The sequence below is a fragment of the Carassius carassius genome, chromosome 2 (assembly GCF_963082965.1).
Source record: "Carassius carassius chromosome 2, fCarCar2.1, whole genome shotgun sequence".
NCBI lineage: Eukaryota > Metazoa > Chordata > Actinopteri > Cypriniformes > Cyprinidae > Carassius > Carassius carassius.
This window is the reverse complement of record NC_081756.1, coordinates 17164308-17187608: the sequence shown is the minus strand read 5'-3', so window position 1 is coordinate 17187608 and position 23301 is coordinate 17164308. Positions and strand designations below refer to the sequence as shown.

Here is a 23301-nt window from a genome sequence, read left to right as displayed (position 1 = left end):
GTATCAAAGTATCAAATTTGCCTATATTTACCTAAATTTATAGCCTATAACTACTACAGTCGCAACAATAGTGAGGTTTATTTAAAAATAAACTCCACCAAAACAACAATTGTTGTTGTTGCATACTTCATTTCTTTCAAATTGGTCTTTAACATTTTAAAAGTGTTTTGCTCCTGTGTATTGGATGGGCAGTGTCCCTATAATGCAGAGATTGCAAACATTTATCAGCCTTGATTTCTGTACCATTTTTTTAGATGTTGACGAATGTGAAGTGCAATACATTTACCTTTCTGGACAAGGACAGTATACCATACACACACTTTCAATGGAGGGACAGAAAGCTCTCAGACTAAATCTAAAATATCTTAAACTGTTTTCCGAAGATGAACGGAGGTCTCACGGGTTTGGAACTACATGAGGGTGAGACATTAATGACATAATTTTCATTTTTGGGTGATCCACCCTATAACACCCTCTGTCTCTAGATGTGGATGATTGTGTCCTCAACAATGGTGGCTGTCAGCATGTATGTGTCAACACCAATAGAAGCTACGAATTCCACTGCAAGGAAGGCTTTTCCCTGAGTCACAATCAACACACGTGCATCCATCGCTCTGTAGATGAGCTACTCTCTTTAACAGACATTTAATGGCTCAGTTTACCATCTTCACCATCATACTGAACAAAGAATATATAATAGGGTCCCCATACATAATCTTTTTCCCAGCCTAGATTTCTAAATTGCCTACAATATTTGAATTTGAAAGGTAATGTCTGACATGTAGTTTGACCAGTAGCTTGCAGGCTTTGATATAATCGACGGTCAAAGCAATGCAATGCTATTAAAAACAACAACAAAGGTCTATAATGCTGTTAAATTGATTTTTGACAGATCACACAATTATTACAGATGAAGTGCAACTTTATGAATTGTTTACCTGAAATACTACTTAGCGTTTGCTGATTCCTCCAGTCTTACACATAAACGAATGTAGTTTGAAAATGGAGGATGTGAGCACACCTGCGAAAACACCATGGGAAGCTTTGAGTGCCACTGTCATGCTGGTTACAAGCTGCACTGGAACAAGAAAGACTGTATCGGCAAGATGAGCCCAAGTGATTCTGAATGTTGGATTTCTGTATCTGATGATGTCGGCTTAGATGGAAATCAGTGGGAGTTAAAAGCAGGAGATACTTTTGAGTTTCTTTGGCTTTCTCTGGCTGTGCTATTGTAAATCCGAGTGGATGTGTATTGGGTTTGAACTGTTCTAAATTGTCTTCAGCTTATTAAAAGTATTTTTAATTTAAATTGTATAGTTTTCATAAAGTTTCAGTTTAAATATTTTGATTTAGCTTTATTTATGTATTTATTTATTTTAGTTTTTAGTTATAATGTTTTAGTAATATTAGTACTTCATAATATACATTTATTTCAGTTAGTTGCCAGGGCAAGTTAAAATTTAAGTTTTCGCATTAATATTAATTAATTAAAAGATTTTGTCTTTGTTTTATTTAATAATAACAATGCTTGTTTTAAATGATGAATGTGATGAGTGAAAGTTCCTTACTGTTGTAGGTTCAGGAGTCAAAACCATTGCTACATTTAAATCTGGTCAGGGGATGTGCAGTCTGAAGCGGAGTCAGGAAAATCTTGCACAGAGCTTCAAAACTGCCCTGTCAGGTACTGTCCTCAAAGCAACATAGTTCTCACTAAAAATATATGTCACTAACTAATGAAGCAGTAATTTGTTTGAACAGACCACAAGTCAAAGTCTAAAGCCACCCCATTAATAAAACACTGTGACATGACTACATTTGTCAAATTGTAAATCACTAGCCTTTTCCTCTCTAAGAAAGTACATTCAATGGAAAAAAGATCGATGCAGCAAGCCTGACACAGAAATATCTGTAATAATGCTATATAATTTCACAAGTTAAAAATTTGATACTGACCAGTGTCATTTGGTGGATATGAGGGGGATGTTCATGTTTGAATTTAGTCTTGCTTGCACTCATTGTCCAGCAGTGTTCAAAAGAGTTAGATGAAATTAACCATGACATGCCTTTCAACAACCCAAGTCCTACCCAAGCCATCAACAACAGTGACCTCCTGATCACACTCTTCAGTGAAAGACCAGAACTTGAAATTGGTTTTCCCCTCTCTCTACTTATGTTTGGATTTTTTCTGCACTTATCCATACTGAGAAGCAAAAGGAATGTAAGAAAAAAAAAGATTTGAATTACAAAAGAAAACAAGAGTTGAATTTTGGATTGTCTAAATCCTTTAAAAGTCTTTAATATCTGTTTAAAAGAGCCACAGAGAATGTCCAGTTCAGCTTTGTAGCCTGCACTGTGCCTCTTCAAGCAGACAGCAACGTAGTTGCCACGGACGGAAGGTTGGCGAGGAGGAGGTGTCTTCCAGCACTGCCCAGTTTGACCTGGATGTGAACCTGGACGAGGTAACAGGTTGGTTTCATGCAATGCATGTGTATGTTTTAGTAGAAACCTTAAGCCTTTCACTGCTTGCTCACATCTCTCCCTCTTCCTGCTCCTGTCGCTGTTACTAAAACAAGCCAACAGGTGAAAGTATCTCCTGGGTTTTATACTCCGTAGTGGACAGTGTGGATGTTTGTGTGCACTTTATGTGTGTATAATATTGTTGTGTTCTAGATATGGTATCCAGTGTTTCTCTCAGCAGAGGGTTGTGACCGGGCATGCAGTTTCACCTGCACTTTGCTGGATCGGAGTATGAGCTGGCCAAGAAACTTGTCCGACCTGCTGACCCACCAGACCACTGCGGCACCGGACAAGTTCTGCTGGACAAGGAATGTCGTGAGTGCAAATATACACAACTTATAGTTGCTTCAGGAATATTTGTTTAGATTCAGTATTGCAATATTATAGTATCCGACCAGATAACTGACATATATTAGGGGTTATACAGTATAATATATTTATATGGTGTGAGAGAGTTGCCGTGAGTTTTATTTAAGAGGCAGGATTGGGAAACAGAAGGCTGCTGTTGGCTCTTACAGCTGAATGCTATTCCAACCTCAAGACTGAAGCCTCGTACATGTTTTGTGTGACAGGCGTACTTCAGATCAGCTCGCTACAGCTTATGTTCAACTTGACATCCGTTTTCTTTAGCCTCTAGAATAAACATCTCAGAGGGACTGTATGTGAGGCTTAGCAAACTCTTTGTCTGGACTGCAGGATTCATTGTGTTGAACGTTATCTCACTGCCTTCATTGTCTTTGACTTAAGGCCCTTTCAAAGATGTCTTTTTAAGGTGACAGTACTGCTTAGGATGTTTGTCCTCTTTTATAGTGGAAAAGTTATCAGTTATAAGTATTTTTACAGGCTCAGTTTCAGCTGTAATGCAGACAACTAAAGTCTCTCTGCTTTTTCAAGGCTGTCATTTGCTGTAAAGACTTCTTTGTAACAGTCTCAGACTCCAAGTGAAAAGTTATTGCTCTGAGATTGCACTTTCATAGCCGCAGAGACTTAATAGACATCTCTGTTATGGTTTGTCCATGTATCAAATTTGTGATGTTTCTCCTAAAATTCATCAAAGAAACTGAATGAGAAGATGAAATGAGACAATTGGCAACCACCTAAATTACAGCATGTAATTTTCGCTTTAGTTTGACTTTGGAAGAATCTGATGGGAGTTCATATTGACTTTTGCAATGCAGTTTAAGACATTTCTTTAATTTCTTCTTTAAATGATTTTTGAAAAGACAATTGTACTTGAACAGAAGTTTTCATATGATCTTCTTTCCATGTATTTAAGTCTTAAAGGTTTAGGTCAGCAATCTCTTTTTTAATGTTCATTTAAAATTAGTCTGAAATAATGGCTGCTGAACATTTAGCTTTGCCATCACAGAAATATATTGAATGTTAAAATATATTAAAATAGAAAACTTATTTTAAATTGTAATAGTAATTCATAATATTACTGTTTTTACTGTTCTTTTGATCAAATAAATGCTGTCTTGGTAAGCATAATAGACCTTTCAAAAAAAGAAAAATCTGATTTTGGAACGGTAGTATTACTGCCTATATACCTTCTGTCTCAACCTGTGTCTATTTTGAAGTAGTTTGGGGAGTTTGCAGCAGTTTTCTCTCTTCTTTGCCTCAGGGGGTTGGGTTTTGAGTGTGTGATCCATATTAACCGCAGTGGTTTAACTCTCCATTGGAGTATGATAATGAAGTGTGAAGACTGGTGACCACTGACCAGCTCAGTCAAAGTCCAACTTTATAGATCCAAGCTATACATCTAAGCTATACTTTATAGATCCTAGCTATACAACATGTTTAGAAAACAGTGCTAAGTGAAATGTACATACTTGTAAGTAATTAATTGAATTCATGCTGAATGTAGGATTGTAAATTTTGCTCTTTTCAATAAAGAAGGCATACAATTAAGGTACACAGAAGTGCAGTGTCCAAGTGCCAGCTTAAATCAAGCTCTAAAAAGATTTTTTCCTCTCTGTTCTGGCCTCCCCCATTGGCTTGCCTAACTAAGTGCAGTTTAGCCTTTTCAGTTTGCCCACTCTATTGTAAATCCCAGTGGGCAAGCTCCTAGAGTTAGTGGGGAAATTTTGTGCTTCAACACTTCTTTAGAGCTTTACAAACCTACCTTTGCTTTTTAAACCCAGAAGAGCGATCAGAACCTATCATGAAATGTACTGTACCTAATTAAAAGGAAGAATCCTTCCAATAAATACATTTCTGTCATCATTTACGTAGCCTGATTGTCATTCCAGAACTGTGTGACTCTTTTTTTTCTGTAGAACGATATTTTGAAATTTTGAATACCTCTTTAATCCCCCCCCCCACCACTCCCCCACTTTTTTTTTGGATGCCACTGACTTTCATGGTGTGGGCAAAAATATTGTTAAAAATATATCTTGTGTTCCACTGAAGAAAGTAAGTGAAAAATGTTTGGAACAACAAGAGGGTGAGTAAATGACAGATTTTAAATTTTTGTGTGAAATGTCATGCTAATTCACTTTAAGCACTGACATGAACTGAACATGTAATCAGATATTACAAAAACACACAATGATGAACTGTATATGAACAGCAAAGCTACGCGGTCATGGGAGGAGGAGTTTGCACAAGATTACCTTGTCAGCTGCCACTTTCCTCTCCTGTCCATAAATGTGCTAAGTTATTGTTTGCATGTTTGATTATGTGTGTGTGTGTGGGGGGGGGGGGGGGTTGTTTTAGAGGGCTTTTTATTCAAGTAAGCAGTTTAAGTGCCAAATTCCTCCTTAGGCAGAGCCATTCTGTGTGACCCTAGCCAGTGAGCGGCTGAAGAGAATTGACTTCAGTGACACCATGAGAGTCAATTAGCATCAGCTGTTTGGGCCTCTGCCTGATAGGAGAAAGGAGTGATTGGCCTCTGTTGTACGGGGTATTCACAATCCTGACCCTTTTATTATGTTCAGCTCCTTACCACAGTGATACCATAGTGTTGTCTATGTCATCAAATTGGCAAAAGCCAGGGGACTTGAATAGAGGTGAAAGGTCCTTTTAACCTCTTTGGGACCATCAATTTGAGAATTGAATAGAATTGTTGCTTTGCCTTTGAAAGATTTTCTCTCTCTCTCTTCATCTCTCACTCTTTTCCTCTCTTCTGTTTTACTCCATCACTTCTCATGGTCATTCAGGATTATTCAGTCGATTTGCAGTGCCCCTTTAGCAGCTTAATGTGAGGCACCTTTTTTGTTTAGTCTCTGTTTCATCTCATTTCTGACTTTGTTCTGTGCTAGTCAAATGCAGTGTTGGCACATACTATAAAGGAGATCAGGGGAAGTGCTTTCATACCAAGATGAAGAGGGGCAGGTGTCATGTGACGTGTGCCCAGGAACATCTCGGAGTGTGGAGGTGAGACTTCACAGAGACTACTTGCAAACAAATAAGTCTGTAGTCTTTCTTTTTACCACACAATTACATTGAGGGTTGGTGTCCGTCAAGAGCTTGTATGTTTGTCTGTCACTTTGTTTTAAATTCTGTTTATTGCCTGTCATTTTGTTTTAAATTCTGTTTACTGCTTCGACCAAGTCTGTTCACACCTAGGATATACCACATTTCATCCTATTATCCATTTATGCTGAAAGATGTCATCCCCCAGTTATCCAAAGTTTCAAAGAAAGAGTATTAATCACATCCTGTTTTTTGTTTATGCAGTTGGCAGGAAGCATACCTGTATTGATGATAATCTCACAGGCTCATGGCTAGTTGAGCTCGAGTTACGTTTTTTCTGATTGTGAGTGTGTTGGGAGGGGTCATTTCATGCAGTGCTGCAATCCTCAAATGTTTAATTTCTTTCAAATTAACATAGATTTCCAGAGCAGTGTTGTGTTTGGAGAAAAAAAGGTACCACCAGGTTTCTGTTTCTGAGACACGGTCGTCAAAAGCAGCGTATGATGGCGATGCCATCTTCTACTTTCTACTGATAGACACAACTAAAGGGATGAGAGGATGCCTGCACTTTATTAGATAATGAACTTACATGACATCACTGCTTTCTTTGGAATTGAAATTTAGTTGTCTCACATTGTCTTAACATTTTTTCTGATCCTAGGTCAGTGCGGTCCTGGTCAGTTCTCCCGTGATGGCTTTGATGGTCCTGTCTGCCCTGTACACATTGCACATATCAGCCTGAAGTCGGTCGCACTTCCTGTTTCCCATGTGGAGGAAGCCTCACAACCAAATATCATGGTTCTTGTGTTTTTCCAGGACCGTGAGACTAAAGGTGAGAAGAATATGATTGTAATATCTAGAGTACTCAGATTAAACTGCTGTTCAAAAGTTTGGGGTCAATAACTATTTACAATTTAATTGTTTTCTTTTTAATTTATTTTAAAATGTAATTTATTCATGTGATGGCAAATCTGAATTTTTCAACATCATTACTCCAGTCTTCAGTGTCACAAGATCGTTCAGAAATCATTCTAATATGCTGATTTGGTGTTCAAAAAAATTTATATATATGGAAATCAGTGTTTATTAATATTTGTGTGGAACCTGTGATATTTGTTTTGGCATTTATTTGAAATGGAAATCTTTTGTAAGATTATAAATGTGTTTACTCTCACTTTTGATCCATTTAATGCATTATTGCTAAAGAAAGTATTAATTTCCTTCAAAAAATAAATTCTGACTGACCTATTCTTAACAGTATTGTACATTATTCAGATTAATAAAGACTAGTCTGCTGAAACCCCCTCCCAGCCTAAACCAGCCTAAGCACAAGTTTGCCATACTTTGCCATACAATACTGGTTAGGTTTAAAAAAGGTTTAAATCAGTTTAGGCTGATTTAAAGAAGGTTATTGCTTCAAAATTTTTGATGTTCTTTGCAGATGTCACATTCTTCAATATTTAAAGGGTTACTCCACCCCAAAATGAAAATTTTGTCATTAATCACTTACCCCCATGTCGTTCCAAACCCGTAAAAGCTTTGTTCTTCTTCAGAACACAGTTTAAGATATTTTGGATGAAATATTCAGAAATAATCGGAATATCCACTGAACACAAGCAGCGTATGCTCTTCTGTGTCAGCTGCAACACAAGAATATGTTTTCTATGTGTATTTACGCTTTGATTTGAATGAAAACACCGCATCTATGCTGTGTGGCTTTTTTTTTTCGCATAAAAAAACTATTCTTGTCACTTCATAAAATTCAGATTGAACCACTAATGGCAGATGAACTATTCTGGCGATGTCTTTCATACTTTTCTGGGCCTTGACAATGTTATTTACTTGGCAGTCAATGGAACAGTTACAAGCCTCCTGGTTTTCATCCACAGTGTCTTAAATCGTGTTTCGAAGATGAACTAAGCTTTTACAGGTTTGGAACGACATGGGGGTAAGTAATTAATGGCAAAAATTTCATTTTGGGGTGGAGTGTCCCTTTAAGACAGAAATGCTGATTTCAGAACTGATTTTGTTGTTCCTACAGTTCAGTGCTCCCCAGGGCATTACTATAATACCAGCTACCACCGTTGTATCCGTTGCCCCATTTGAGCCTATCAGATGGAGTTAGGCCAAATCTACTGCATTGCCTCTCCTGGAAACACTGCCACCAATTTGGTTGGAACCACAAACATTATGCATTGCAAAAGTAAGTGCAAATTACAAAAAGGTTCCATTTTAACTCTTTTAAAATCTAAATGATGGCTAATTCTTTCAATTAAGTCTATCCTTTTCTCATAAAACAAAAATGTAGTTCTCTGTATAGTCTAGCCTAAGTGGTTTAATTTGTTCCTTCATTTGTTTGTCTTCCTTCCCATTGAAGATGAGTGTGGGGACTGTTTGGTCATGCGGAAGAGCTGTGAGTGTTGCAGGGCTGTGATCTGGTATTGAATGCATTGGCTCAGCAGGGTGATTGTGAATACACATGTGTGGAAATGGGGGAGGAGCCACATATATGCGCTCATTAGGGCTCTCTTTTATCTCTTTGGGCTTGAATAATACACTGAAGAGGTCTTTACTGTTCCCTCAGCTCTTCCCAATTCAGTGACGACTTATGAGACATGCCAGACGTATAAGCGACTAATTGCCTTCACCTCCCGTTCCAAGAAACTCTGGATCCTGTTTGTATCATATGATGAGTGTTCAAAGTATGTCACGTTCGTATTTATATGCTATGCAATGTGTTTCTTTTAGAGGACTACCAGGAACTTATTGAGGACATTGTTAGGGATGGAAGGTTATATGCCTCTAAGAACCATCAAGAAATTCTTTAGGTATTGTGCATTAATTTGTCTTTTTTTTAACAGGTTTCATTACTTTTGTGAATGGCCAATGGATTTTAAGTAATTATTGTGAGGCAAGTACTAAAATCAAGAGGTTTGTAATCGCAGATCCCATTAGTAAAAAAAGAAGCAATAATGCCACTATGTGGAAGATGGGGAAAATATACGTACTGGTGTTTTGTAATTGACTTATTAAAGTCAATTTATGTTTTCTAATGAACTTTTGTAGTATCCTGGAGTAACCACTAGGTGTCATCTGTATATCTAAGTGTTGGGTTCTATCTTGGGAAAAGAAGGGTGGAAGAAGATGTGCCATGTGGAAGGAATGCGTGATTTTTTTCCCCCAAACCAGTTGAGCGCAAACCACGCCCCCCTACGCGAAAACCCCACCCCGCAGCCATGATTCACGTCTCTAGGTCGATTTCATTGGTCAACTCTTTTACGTCACCTGAGAAGAAGAAGTTTGTACGTCAATCAAAGTCGTTGATGGATCCGTCGCTGACTAACGGTAAACAGTTCTTTTCAATAACGTTTTATTATGAGAAGTATTTGTAGGTCTCAATGTGAGTTTTTACATGTATTATTAAAGTTTTCATTTGAACTTTATCTTATTCATTAGGTTCGCTCTCAGGAGAGTGCGCATGTTTTGGCTGTGGTGAAGACCAAGCCGTACATCTGAAGGTAAAAATATGATCTCAGTAAAAAATTAAAATAAATAAACCCAGTTACATATTTATATATTTTACTCAATGACATGATATTCAACTAATTTATTAAACGCTCACTACTGGCATTTTAATTTCGTTGAAAAGTATAATTTCCACCATAATTTCTTGTTTTTTATATATAAAAAAATATTTAAAATAATCACATGATATTATTAAATACAGTTGTATTTTTCAGTGTAAATTATTACATTTTATAGGTATAGATAATCACATTATTATAAATTGTATTCATGGATCAAATGTAAGAATTTGAAATAAAAGTATTAATGAGATTAATGGGAAAATGCCCTATATAAAGGAAAAAAAAAAAAAAAATACCCCTGGATAAAATTTAAAGGTCTCAGCTGATAGAAAACTGATAAAAAAATCATACTTGCAAACACATACACGCATGTTTGTTTTAGTGAAAAGTGGGGACATCCCATAGGCGTAATGGTTTTTATAATGTACAAACTGTATATTCTATGGCCCTACACCAACCCAACACCTAACCCTAACCCTCACAGGAAACTTTGTGCATTTTTACTTTCTCAAAAAAACTCATTCTGTATGGTTTATAAGTGTTTTGAAAAATGGGGACATGGGTTATTTCCTCATAAGTCACCCTCTCCTTGTAATACCTGTGTCATACCCATGTCATTATACAGAGTTGTGTCCTGATATGTCACAAGAACAAGAGCACACACACACACACACACACACACACAAAAATTTGTGATAATAATGAATTATTATTTTTTATTTATTTATTTACTTATTAATTTTTACTGTTGTTTCTTATGCTCATCAAGGTTGCATTCATTTGATCAAAAAATACAGGGAAAAAAATTATATTGTTAAATATTATTATGGTGTAAAATAATTTTTACTACGTTTTCTAAATCTAATTTATTCTTGTGATCAAAGCTGAATTTTCAGCATCATTACTCCAGTCTTCAGTGTCATTTCCTCAAAAAGATTATTCTAATATGCTGATTTATTATCAATGTTGGAAACTGTTGTGCTACTTAATATTTTTTTGGAACCTGTGATACTTTTTTCAGGATTCTTTGATGAATAAAAAGTTAAAAAGAAGAGCATTTATTCAAAATATTAATATTTTCTAACAATATACTCTGCAGCTCTAAAGTTTGGGCTCAGTAATTTTTTTAATTTTTTTTGAACGAAATAAAAAATGTTATTCAGCAAGTTGTTTATTCAGTGTTAAATTAATACCAAGTGATAGCAAATATTAACATTTTATAAAAGATTTATATTTTGAATAAATGCACTTCTTTTTAACTTTTTATTCAACAAAGAATCCTGAAAAAAAAGTATCAAAGGTTCCAAAAAAATAAGTAGCACAACAGTTTCCAACATTGATAATAAATCATCATATAAGAATAATTTCTGAAGGAACATGTGACACTGAAGACTGGAGTAATGATGGTGAAAATACAGCTGCATAGATGACTAGATGACTGTATAGGCATATATTTAAACAGGACTGTGTGATTCCTGTTGTTGAGAACAGTGTTTTCAAACAGAATTACTTTTATTAGGCATTTGTGGGTGTTTGTTGTTACATAGTTTTTTATTGTTGTCTCTTTAAACAGCATCTTTATCTCAGTCTCCTGTGAAATGGATGCTGAGACTGCTCAGTGAAATGGCTGAAAACCCAGACTACAGTAATGCCATGTCTAAAATGGCCAAGCAGCTTGAAAAGATGCAGCACAACCAGACCCAACTGATCTCTGCATTTTACTGCTTTGGTAAAGGGATGTCTGTATCAAAAGCAGCAGCTTTAAGTGCAGCAGCATTAAGACGAGCTGCTAGACGATCAGGTCCTATTATTGGCTGTCAGCCAACAGCAGTGGCCAGATGAACAGCTAAGACTGGTTCTAGGCAGCGTTTGACAGCTGGATGCCCCAGAAAATGCAGTTCTGGTTCAGAGCATGACTACAGCAGATATACAGAGAAAAGGGCTGTCAGGGTTCGCCACAAATTGTCAGAATCTGTGGCAATGAATTACTCACATCAAGCATAAAAATATTTGGGTGTGTGTGAGTGTGTGTGTGTGTGAGTGTGTTTAAAAATGGTTATTTAGTAGATTAGTTAATGCAAACATAGTATTATTTATGAAATTTAGATCCAGACTGCAGGTTATGTAGCCATTTTTTAAATCATTTTTGGAAACTTGTTAAAAATATTAACTGCACAGAAATTTTTTTCAAAAGTTTTTATAGCAATTGTGAATTGCATGTAATGTTTTTGTGTACAAGGGCATTTTTGTATTTTATCTATGTAATTGATAAATAAAGCATTCTATGGCAAGTCAGCAAGTTGATTATTACTAATCATCACGCAAAATGCAAACAAAGACATGCTTTTAAATCGTTTTTTGGGTTACTTTGATGCCACTTTAAGTAAAAAATGCACCTAAAGTCTTGCATTCTGGGCTAGGAATGCAGGTAAGGAGGTCATATTGTTATATATATGGTAAGCCCAAATTATATATACCGGTATATATATATCTCAGTATTAAGCTACTCTGTGTCCCTGTTTTATAGCAGCCTACATTATGTAACTTTATTCACTATTGTTTTTTATTTTGTACACCCTTTTATATTTGTTTTGGATATTATATCCATATATCTATGATTATATTAAAATTTGTTCGTTTGTTTCAACGCAGTGTAGCAATAAGCACTGTGATAGAGTTGACCAATGAAATCGACCTAGAGACGTGAGTCATGGCTGCGGGGTGGGGTTTTCGCGTAGGGGGCGTGGTTTGCGCTCAACTGGTTTGGGAAAAAAAATCACGCGGAAGGAATGTTTGATGTCTGTTGCTGTAGCTGCTGCAAACAGAAAGTAAAGTATTAACTTCAACTCAATTCCTGTGGTGGTGATTTATATGGACGATATTACATTTTTGGCAACGAGGATGGGATGGAAAGCCTGTGTTGACAACAGATTGAAATTGTGAAAAGGAGCAGAGTGTTGATAACTGTTTTGGGGGGAAAACAGAAGGTTCTAAAGGATAAAAAGAAGAAGATTAACCATGGCTACAGGAACTATTGGCTCACTAGCAGCATTTGATGCAAAAGTTCAAACATGGGAAGAGTATTCGGAAATAGTGGAGCAATTTTTCGTGGCTAATGGAATCGAAGATGAGGGTAAGCAAAGAGCTATTCTCATAAGTGTTGTGGGACCACAAACTTACAGTGTGATGCGAAATCTTCTGAGCCCTACAAAACCAAGTGAAAAGACTTATCAGCAACTGATAACGATGTTAAAAAATCATTTCAATCCCAAGCCAAGCGAGATTGTACAGAGATTTAAATTTGATTCAAGAACGAAGAAGCCGACAGAGACTGTGACAGAGTATGTAGCTGAGTTGCGTTGTTTAGCACAATATTGCACTGTAAAAATGTTGCTGTAAATTTTACAGTAACTTACTGGCAGCTGGATGCCAGTAACTTACTTTAAAATTGTTTACAGTATCATTACTGTAATTTCATTTACAGTAATAATAATGCATACTGTATTAATATTTACAGTATGAGTACTGTATTTTTCAATTACAGTACAAGTACTGTATTTTTATATACAGTAATAATACTGTATATTGTATTATTATTTACAGTATGAGTACTGTGTTTTTCCTTTACAGTACAAGTACTGTATTTTTATTTAAAGTACTAGAATTGATTTCATATTACTCAATTAGACTTTTTTTGTAGATTTGAGTTTGGCTTCATTTGCTTTATTATTACAAAATTAATTTAATTTTAATCTACATGTCACAGGTAAGGTTGCAATAAAGTTGAAACGATGAAACGGATCTAATCGCAGCAGTCAAAGTTTTATTTAACATAGAACTCAGAATACTCAGAAAACAAAGCAACAAAACCAAACACAGAGTATAAAAATACAAACCAATTAAAGAAATTAACAACAGGTGTAACTGATGTTTAACGAATGAAAAACCACTAGCTGTAAACTATAGAAGTTTTTTACTCCCCAAAAAATTCATAAGTTCTCATGAACATTTGTCATTAAAATGTGCTGTTTCATTGTTTAACTATTTCATTATTTAACATTTACTTTAAAAAGTACATTCTACAAATGTGTTTGAATTCATCCTGTGTATTTGTAACATGGCTAAAAATTTAAACATTCTGAAAAGCAGAACAAACCAAACAGTAAAAACATGTTTTAGTCGTGTTTTCTTTCAATAATTTGGCCATTCGAATTCAACCAGCTCTCTGATAAAAGATGCCACAAGGGGATTCAGGCTGGCGATTTTTTTCTGCACCCTTTTTCCAGATGCCCAGCTGATCTGTGATTTTGATCTGTGATTTGGTGCCATCAGGGTTTATTCTCAGAATGAACCTGCAAGCACAATAAAAAACACATTTATCAAACCACTGATTTCCCAACAATCATAACATGGTGCTGTATGCAGTTTGATGTTAATAAAAGCAATATGTTCTATATAAATAAATAATTAATTATACATTGTAGACAGATTATGAACAGATTAGACAGATTATAATGAAACTTTGTGAGGTTGCAATTAAAACGAGGGACACTTTTTTAGTGATTATAAAGGGACAGCTCTTTGCGTGCTTTCTGCCATGCCAAATCAAACATAGTAGTCTAATTTAGCTTTCTGTTTAAATTAACAGTGGTTTGTGAATTTAGATAATTTATTGGGAATGTTTATGCTGGGATGTGTTGTCTCTAGGCCACTGGTTCTCAAACATTTTAGAGTTGTACCCCCTGAGGCTTTTAACATCCATCTGCGTAACCGCTCTCTGCAGTTACACCTTTTTCAGTAAGGGACAATATTTTCTCCTAATATTTGCTTTTTTTACATTTACAAATAATTTTAGAAAATAAATACTGCTTTAAATAAAAAATAAAAAAAATAAATAGAGAAATATGCAATGATGGTAAAAACAAAGTGATGCTTTAAAATATTAAATTAAAACCCCCAGTACGTCGCGACATGTCACTATCTTTATTTGTGAGGCATTTGTAAACGCGTCTTTGCATTGACTTAAAGTGATAGTTCACCCAAAAATCTAAATTATGTAATTAATAAATTACCCTAATGTCGTTCCAAACCAGTGAGACCTGTTTATCTTCGGAACACAGTTTAAGATATTTTAGATTTAGTCCGAGAGCTCTCAGTCCCTCCATTGAAGCTGTGTGTTCGGTATACTGTCCATGTCCAGAAAGGTAAGAAAAACATCATCAAAGTAGTCCATGTGACATCAGAGGGTCGGTTAGAATTTTTTGAAGCATCGGAAATACATTTTGGTCCAAAAATAGCAAAAACTACGACTTTATTCAGCATTGTCTTCTCTTTCGTGTCTGTTGTGTGAGAGAGTTCAAAACAAAGCAGTCTGGATATCCGGTTCGCGAACGAATCATTCGATGTAACCGGATCTTTTTGAACCAGTTCACCAAATTGAACTGAATCATTTTAAACGGTTCGCGTCTCCAATACGCATTAATCCACAAATTACTTAAGATGTTAACTTTTTTAATGTGGCTGACACTCCCTCGGAGTTCAAACAAACCAATATCCCGGAGTAATTCATTTACAAAAACAGTACACTGACTGAACTGCTGTGAAGAGAGAACTGAAGATGAACACAGAACCGAGCCTGATAACGAACAAAAGACTGACTCGTTCTCGAGTCAAGAACCGTTTCTGTAAGACGTGTCCGATTCGAGAACCGAGGAGCTGATGATACTGCGCATGAGTGATTCAGCGTGAAGCAGACCGACACACAGAGCGTCTGAACCGAACTGATTCTTTTGGTGATTGATTCTGAACTGATTCTGTGCTAGTGTTATGAGCACGGGTAAACCGAAGGCTTGAAACAAGGGCAATCGTCGCCAATGACGCAATTACGTCGAGCGCAAAAGAATTGGAGAACCGTTTTCTTCAACCGGTTTATTGAATTGAACTGTCCGAAAGAACTACTGGTGATCCGAAAACCGATGCAACCGGTTCTTGACTCGTGAACGAGTCAGTCTTTTGTTTGTTATCTGCCTCGGCTCGGTGTTCATCTTCAGTTCTCTCTTCACAGCAGTTCAGTCAGTGTACTGTTTGAGTAAATGCATTGAGGACATTGGTTTGTTTGAACTCAGAGGGAGTGTCAGCCACATTAAAAAAGTTAACAGCTTAAGTCATTAGTGGATTAATACGTATTGGAGACGAGAACCGTTTAAAACGATTCAGTTCGATTTGGTGAACTGGTTCAAGAAGATCCTGTTACATTGAGTGATTCGTTCACGAACCGGATATCACAAACTGCTTTGTTTTGAACTCTCTCACAACAGACACGGAAGAGAAGACAATGCTGAATAAAGTCGTATTTTTTGCTATTTTTGGACCAAAATGTATTTTCAAGGCTTCAAAAAATTCTAACTGACCCTCTGATGTCACATGGACTACTTTGATGATGTTTTTCTTACCTTTCTAGACATAAGCAGTATACTGTGCACACAGCTTCAATGGAGGGACTGAGAGCTCTCGGACTAAATCTAAAATATCTTAAACTGTGTTCTGAAGATAAACGGAGGTCTCAGGGTTTGGAACGACATGAGGGTAAGTTATTAATGACATGATTTTGATTTTTGGGTGAACTATCCCTTTAACACTTTAAAATCCCTTGCGCCAGACGCTCTATTCGCGTTTGGTGTGAACACCACTCACTCACATACACAATGTCATGTCATGATGTGTATGTAGTTGGATTTTGGATATTTTACTTGTTTAAAATGTGCTAGAGAAAGACATATGACTACTACACTCACGTCTTTTGCTGTGTCAAATTAAAATTATTTCACCGAATTGATCAAAGGGGACAGTAAAAACAATGCTATAAAAGATTATTTCAAATACATACAGTACTGTTCTTTTGAATCTTAAAAAAATTTGTCACTTTCTCAATGCAAATAAAAAAGCAGCATAATGGTTTTCAACATCGATAATAATCAGAAATATTTCTTGAGCAGCAAGTCAACATATCGTCCCCTTGGAATTATAAGGTTCTATCTGCATTCTGAGCAGTTTTGAGATATTGAGCTTTAAAGTTTTTGCATTCCATGTTGAAAGAACCTTTTTATTTTCTAAATAAAAAGTTCCAAAATGTACATAACTTAAAAAACAACATCATATAATGTAAAGAAGTGGTCACAGAATAAGAATATGTAAATAATTAAATTTTGACAAAAATGTCAGATAGAACCTTATAATTCCAAGGGGACGATAATACAAAGATTTCTGAAGTATCAAGTGACACTGAAGAATGGAGTAATGAAAAAAGGAATACATAACATTTTAAAATATATTTAAATACAAAACAGTTATTTTAAATTGCAATCATATTTAAAAATATGACTGTGTTTATATGCAGCCTAATAAATGCAGCCTAAAAGCTTTAGGATAAGAGCTTGTGATGTACAGCCTGGTTGGATTGGCTGCTGCCTAAAATAATTAAACATAATTTACCAAATTATTTACAAAATATTAATCTTCAATGCGTGTTCACAAGAGCACCGCGATGCATGCATGTTGTGTTGACACAAGAGCAGACGTTCAGTCAGCTCTCAGGTATCCGTCTGCTGGTAGATGTTGACCACCAGAGTATCAATTAAAATAAGCATTTTAATAGACTTACCAATTGCAATCAGTCTTGGGGTGCTGGGCAGAGAGAGGCTTCTCTCTGCATCTGCTGGAGTTGCAGTGACCTAAAAGTAGAGCAATTAACAAAAGGTTAGGAGAAATTAATTACATATATAGAGAACATACTTGCATCTTGTTTTAAAATACTTCTCAATGTGCTTTATAAGCATATGTCACTTTGTGATATCTATGTCTGCCTATCTTGCATAATAGAAGTTTGATCATAAATGATGATGAAAATTAAAGTGTACCTCAAATGCATGACATTTGAATACAAACAGTAATTGTCTTTTAGAACTGTCTTAAGAAACTATAATCCTGCCATCTCTTACATCCTCCAGTAAATGTGGGTCATCTGATCTGTGTGTCTTTGCATCAATGAACTGTGCTTTGACTGACTCATGGCTCAAAAGTGCATTGAGGGTCTCCTTTACTGGAACATCCTGCAAAAAGCAGTCCTTTCCTTTGGAATTTTTACCTAGATACACCTGTTCAGGTGCCACATAATTAAAATTCCTCTTGAAATATGTCTTCCGAGTGTCATCAGACTTAAATACTCCCTCATTACAATCTCAGAAGATTATTTTTATTAAGACCAGCTATGATGTTATCAATATCCGGTGATGGCATATTTTGCTTTCTTAATTCATTGCTCAGTTTTGAAAAAATGTGTTGCATGTTGCGGTCATGCATCACCTGAAATTCATCAATTAAAAATTTGGATAGTGGTGGCTGGTAGCAACATTTTAGCTTGCATCCTCAAATAGAAGAGTGCCAAATTTGTCAAATGACATCATGGATGTCACTGTCATGTCTACAGTTTGATGCATCAGCATCTATTATTACAGGGTTCTCCAAAGATTCTCTGTGTTTTCTGCTTATGTGAGATGTGGAAGTTGATTTTACATGAGGTTCCTATGCATTATGATGGTGGTAAAATCTGTAATGCGTTCGCACAGATAACTTGCAGTGTTAGCACACAAACTGCGCAACCATCTTGACTGCTGCTTTTTTAAACAGTATGTTAAAGATAGAAATTACAGTTTTCAGATAATGTTACCGTTTTAATATAAGAGTCAACGTTGGTATAATAATCACCAGCTTTTCCTCATTGAATTGTTGTTAGCTTACCAGTTTCTTCAAATGACGGTAACCGCCAGAAAAGAACTCCAAGCAACACCAAACCTCCGACGTTCCGCGGTTCTAACAGCAAAAAACTTTAAATGAAAACGAAATATTCACTTCAAAACACTGTTATACAACCTCCGTCTTTAGTGTTGCCTCACGTTTTCTTTTCATACTTCAAGATAGTTTGCTGTTAACGTAAAGTTTCCACAGAGTCCTCCTGCTTAGCTAATTTACATTAAAGAGGCAGAGGAGCATTAAAAAAAGCTTATTTTGTTCCTGTGTCACTAAATATCAGTCAATGTAAAATTTATTCACCCCGTTGAAGTTGTCATAATGATGACGGCAGTAACAATTGTAATATTACCTCAGGCCTTGACAAACAGGCAGAAAAAAAGTCTCTTGACGACAGGAATATTGTCCTCACAACTCACTCAATTTGCAACACTGGTTCGTGTTAGGTTGCTGTTAATAAGTGACTGCATTTGAAAATATCTCGGTTTTAAATAAAATAATTACAGAAACAATACTAACCTTTTTGTTGAGTGTTTCCTCAGTTGTCCCAACCAACCGAAAAAAAAAAAAAAAAAAAAAAACCTTGAAAAGAAGTCTCCGTTGTCATTGGTCAGTTTTTTCGCGGGCATTGTCGCTACTGTAAATCTATTTACAGTAGATAATAATTACAGTAGTAAACTTATATTTTCCCATAATCCTTTGCTATTTACAGTATTATACTGTTGGCACATTTAACAGTATTATACTGTACATATTACAGTAAAATACTGTTCAAATTACAAAAATCCGTTACAGTATATATATAATTACGGAGCAACTTTAGATCAAATGCTGAGGGATCGTCTTGTTTGTGGCATAGATGATGATCGGATTCAGAGACGGTTGCTTTCGGAAGCAAATCTGACATTTGAGACTGCTTTTAAAATTGCATTAGCCATTGAAGCCGCAAGCAAAAATGTGCTCGATTTACAAAATAAATCCGGGGTACAGGCATGTAATAGCATCATGTTTAAAGAGAGGAAACGGATCACTGGAAAAGAGGAGAATCGGGTGAACAAAAAGAAAGTAGAGAATGTCACAGATGCTGTGGGAAAAACCACAAAGCCAACGAATGTAGATTTAAGAAGGAAAAATGTTATGTGTGCAGGAAAATCGGACATATCGCCAGAGCCTGTCGCAACAAAAGCCAACAGAGTGGACACGCATCAACTGAAAAAGGAGGAAAAGGTGTGCGTCCGTATCGAGCATTCAATGTAAGTGAAAATAATGAGAGTGATGAATCTGAAGAAACATTTACTTTGGCATATGTAAAAACTGATGCATTGAAGAAAGTGAAACCCATCAATGTTGAGTTGCATGTTAATGGCAGACTTGTAAATTTTGAGATTGATACAGGATGTAGTGTCAGTCTTATGAATGAGGGAATGTACAAGGACATCTGGAAAATTTCAGAAGCTCCCAAATTGAGACGTACAAAAATCAAGTTGAGAACTTATACAGGAGAGCCAGTAGAGATAGTGGGTGTGGCTGATGTACAAGTAAAATACCAGCAGCAGGAAAAGAAATTGTCACTTGTCATAGTGAAAGGAACAGGACCATGCTTACTAGGCAGAGCCTGGCTTGAAGAAATTCAACTACAATGGAGTGAGATAAAGCTGATACAGTCAGAGGTGATGACATTGCAACAGGTGCTATCCAAGCATGAGGAAGTATTCAAAGAGGAGCTTGGGACATTAAGGGGTACTACTGCTACTCTTCACGTGCCGACTGATGCCACACCACGGTTTTTCAGACCTAGATCGGTGCCCTATGCCCTGAAAACAAAGGTGGAGGAAGAGATTAATCGACTGCTACGGGACAAGATCATCTCACCTGTTAAGTATTCAGATTGGGCAGCTCCTGTTGTTCCTATCTTGAAACCAGATGGCAGTATAAGATTATGCGGTGACTATAAACTCACAGTCAATAGAGTGTCAACATTGGAACAGTATCCAATACCTTGGGTGGAAGATCTTTTTGCTCTATTGGATGGAGGAAAGCAGTTCACAAAATTGGACATGAGTCACGCATACCAACAAATCATCATGGATGAAAGCTCCAAGAAATACTTGACAGTGAATACACAAAAAGGGTTATTCACATATAATCGTCTTCTCTTTGGAGTGGCTTCAGCTCCTGCTATCTTCCAGAGAACAATGGAGGGATTGTTGCAAGGTATTCCTGGATTAGTTGTTTATCTGGATGATATATTGGTGACTGGCGTAAACCAAGAAAGTCACTTGAAGACACTGGATGAAGTGCTGTCGAGACTGGAAGAAGCTGGTTTGCGACTGAAACGAGTAAAATGTGTGTTCCTGGCAGATGAGGTGGAATATTTAGGCCACAGAGTAGATGCACAGGGTCTACATCCTTTGGGAATTAAAGTGAAAGCCATTGAAGAAGCACCAGAACCAAGGAATGTCACAGAGCTTAAAGCATACCTGGGACTACTTAACTATTATAACAAGTTCCTGCCAAATCTGTCAACGCTGCTGGCCCCCCTACATCTGCTGCTGAGAAAAGATGTTCAGTGGATGTGGAAAAAGCCCCAGCAAGAAGCTTTTATAAAATCTAAAACTCTACTAAAATCAGCAGAGGTGCTAGCACATTATTCATCAGATTCAGAACTAATTTTGGCTTGTGACGCTTCACCCTACGGGGTTAGTGCAGTGCTCTCGCAGCGTATAAAAGGAGAGAGGGTGGAGAAACCTCTTGGGTTCATGTCTAGGACATTAACGCCTGCGGAGAAACGTTATTCACAACTGGACAAAGAAGGCTTGGCTGTGATTTTTGGCATCCATAGATTTCACAAGTATTTGTATGGTCGTGCATTTACAATTTGCACTGATCATAAGCCTTTGATCCATTTGTTTAATGAAACAAAAGCAGTTCCTCAAATGGGTTCACCCAGAGTGCAAAGGTGGGCTGTGATGTTACAAGCATATCAGTATAACATTCTTTACAAGCCAGGAAAGTACCACCAAAATGCTGATGCGCTGAGTAGACTTCCAGTGCCAGGTGAGGGAGAACCTGATGACACTAATGAAGTGCTGATGATGAATTTAATGGACGATTCGCCTGTAAGTGCAGCACAAATTCGGAAGTGGACATCACACGACATAACACTCTCCATGGTACATGAGTACCTCTTAAAGGGCTGGCCTGAGAAAGTAGAGCCACATGTGTTACCGTACCATCACAGGAGAGATGCTCTCAGTGTCAAAGATGGATGTGTGACTTGGGGAGCGAGAATAGTCATACCATCGCAAGGTCGAGTGGCTGTATTGAAACAGTTACATCAGACTCATTCCGGCATGTCCAGAATGAAAGGATTGGCCCGATCATACATGTGGTGGCCTGGAATGGACCAGGATGTAGAGAGAGTGGTTCAGAAATGTGAGGTGTGTCAAAGTTTCAGAAAGGCACCTGCTCAAGCTCCTTTGCACCCGTGGGAGTGGCCAGGCTCACCCTGGGAAAGACTTCATGTAGACTACGCAGGGCCCTTCTTAGGAAGAATGTTCCTCATTCTGGTAGATTCTCATTCCAAGTGGATGGAAGTTTATCCTGTTATGCAGGCCACTTCCCAAATTACAATTGAGAAATTGAGAATGTGTTTCAGTACACATGGATTACCTAAAATGTTAGTGTCAGACAACGGAACATGTTTTACCAGTAATGAGTTTGAAACGTTCATGGAGAGAAATGGTATTCAACATGTAACCTCAGCTCCTTATCATCCTTCTTCAAACGGCCTAGCTGAACGTGCTGTTCAAACTTTTAAGGAGGGGATGAAAAAGATGAAACGTGACACTGTGGAGACAAGAGTAGCAAGATTCTTATTTAATTATAGAATCACTCCTCATGCAACAACTGGGTTATCACCTGCTCAAATGCTAATGTCACGGAAGTTGAGATCCACATTTGATTTACTTATTCCTGATGTGAAGTTCAAAGTTCTGAAAAAACAGCAGAAACAAAAAGAAGGCCATGACAACAGTTGCAAACTCCGAAGTTTTGAAGTTGGAGATTCAGTGTATGTGAGGAATTATGCTGGTGGACCTAAGTGGATTCCTGCAGTAGTGGAATGTTGTACAGGACCTCTTTCATATAAGACTGCTCTGGGGCATGGACAAACTGTGAAAAGACATGTGGACCAAATAAGAAATCGTAGTACAGATGAGATGCTTGAGATTATACTACCCACAGAGAGTGAACAGGATGGTGACACTTCTGCATTGCCTAGTGCGGATGTTGTCAATATACCTGCAGACCAGGAGATGTCTGCCCTGGAGAAAGAACAATCGTTAGAATTGACTGTTGTAGAAAAAGAAACTAACCAACCCACGAATCTGAGAAGGTCTGCAAGAGACAGACGTTCTCCAGCTTACTTGAAAGACTGTTACATAAGTCAAGTCAGTAAAAGACAATCAGTGCAATCTAACTGGTAGTTGTTAACGTGTTTGTAAAAAAAAAATGCGATTGTTATACAGTGTTATATTTTGTATATAATGTTATTAGTATTTAGTTGGTGATATTGGTGGTAATAGTATTAAAAAAAAAACAAAAAAAAAAAACAGTGCACCAAATGATAGCTTATGGAGGAGGGGATGTAGTATCCTGGAGTAACCACTAGGTGTCATCTGTATATCTAAGTGTTGGGTTCTATCTTGGGAAAAGAAGGGTGGAAGAAGATGCGCCATGTGGAAGGAATGTTTGATGTCTGTTGCTGTAGCTGCTGCAAACAGAAAGTAAAGTATTAACTTCAACTCAATTCCTGTGGTGGTGATTTATATGGACGATATTACAACTTTACAGGACAAGAAGCTTACGAAGGCCCCGTTTGATGTCCTGGCCCATCCACAAAACTTCTTCAACTACATTAGTTGCTAAAATATGGAAATTAATGCATTACATAATTAAATATGCACTCATTTGC

General features: G+C 36.9%; 1 protein-coding gene and 1 pseudogene across 1 annotated transcript; both read left to right on the top strand.

The window, feature by feature from the left end:
- Positions 1-1034: 1034 nt before the first annotated feature.
- LOC132098666 (signal peptide, CUB and EGF-like domain-containing protein 2) lies at positions 1035-23255 on the top strand (annotated as a pseudogene).
- On the top strand, positions 12538-22813 carry LOC132095423 (uncharacterized protein K02A2.6). The gene is made up of 2 exons (XM_059500398.1): positions 12538-12654; positions 19474-22813. The coding sequence occupies exon 2, from the start codon at positions 19739-19741 to the stop codon at positions 22811-22813; it is 3075 nt and encodes a 1024-aa protein (XP_059356381.1). The 5' UTR covers positions 12538-12654; positions 19474-19738.
- Positions 23256-23301: the final 46 nt, after the last annotated feature.

Coding starts and splice junctions, on each gene's coding strand:
- LOC132095423 (XM_059500398.1), top strand. CDS start 19,739: ATGAATGAGGGAATGTACAAGGACATCTGGAAAATTTCAGAAGCTCCC.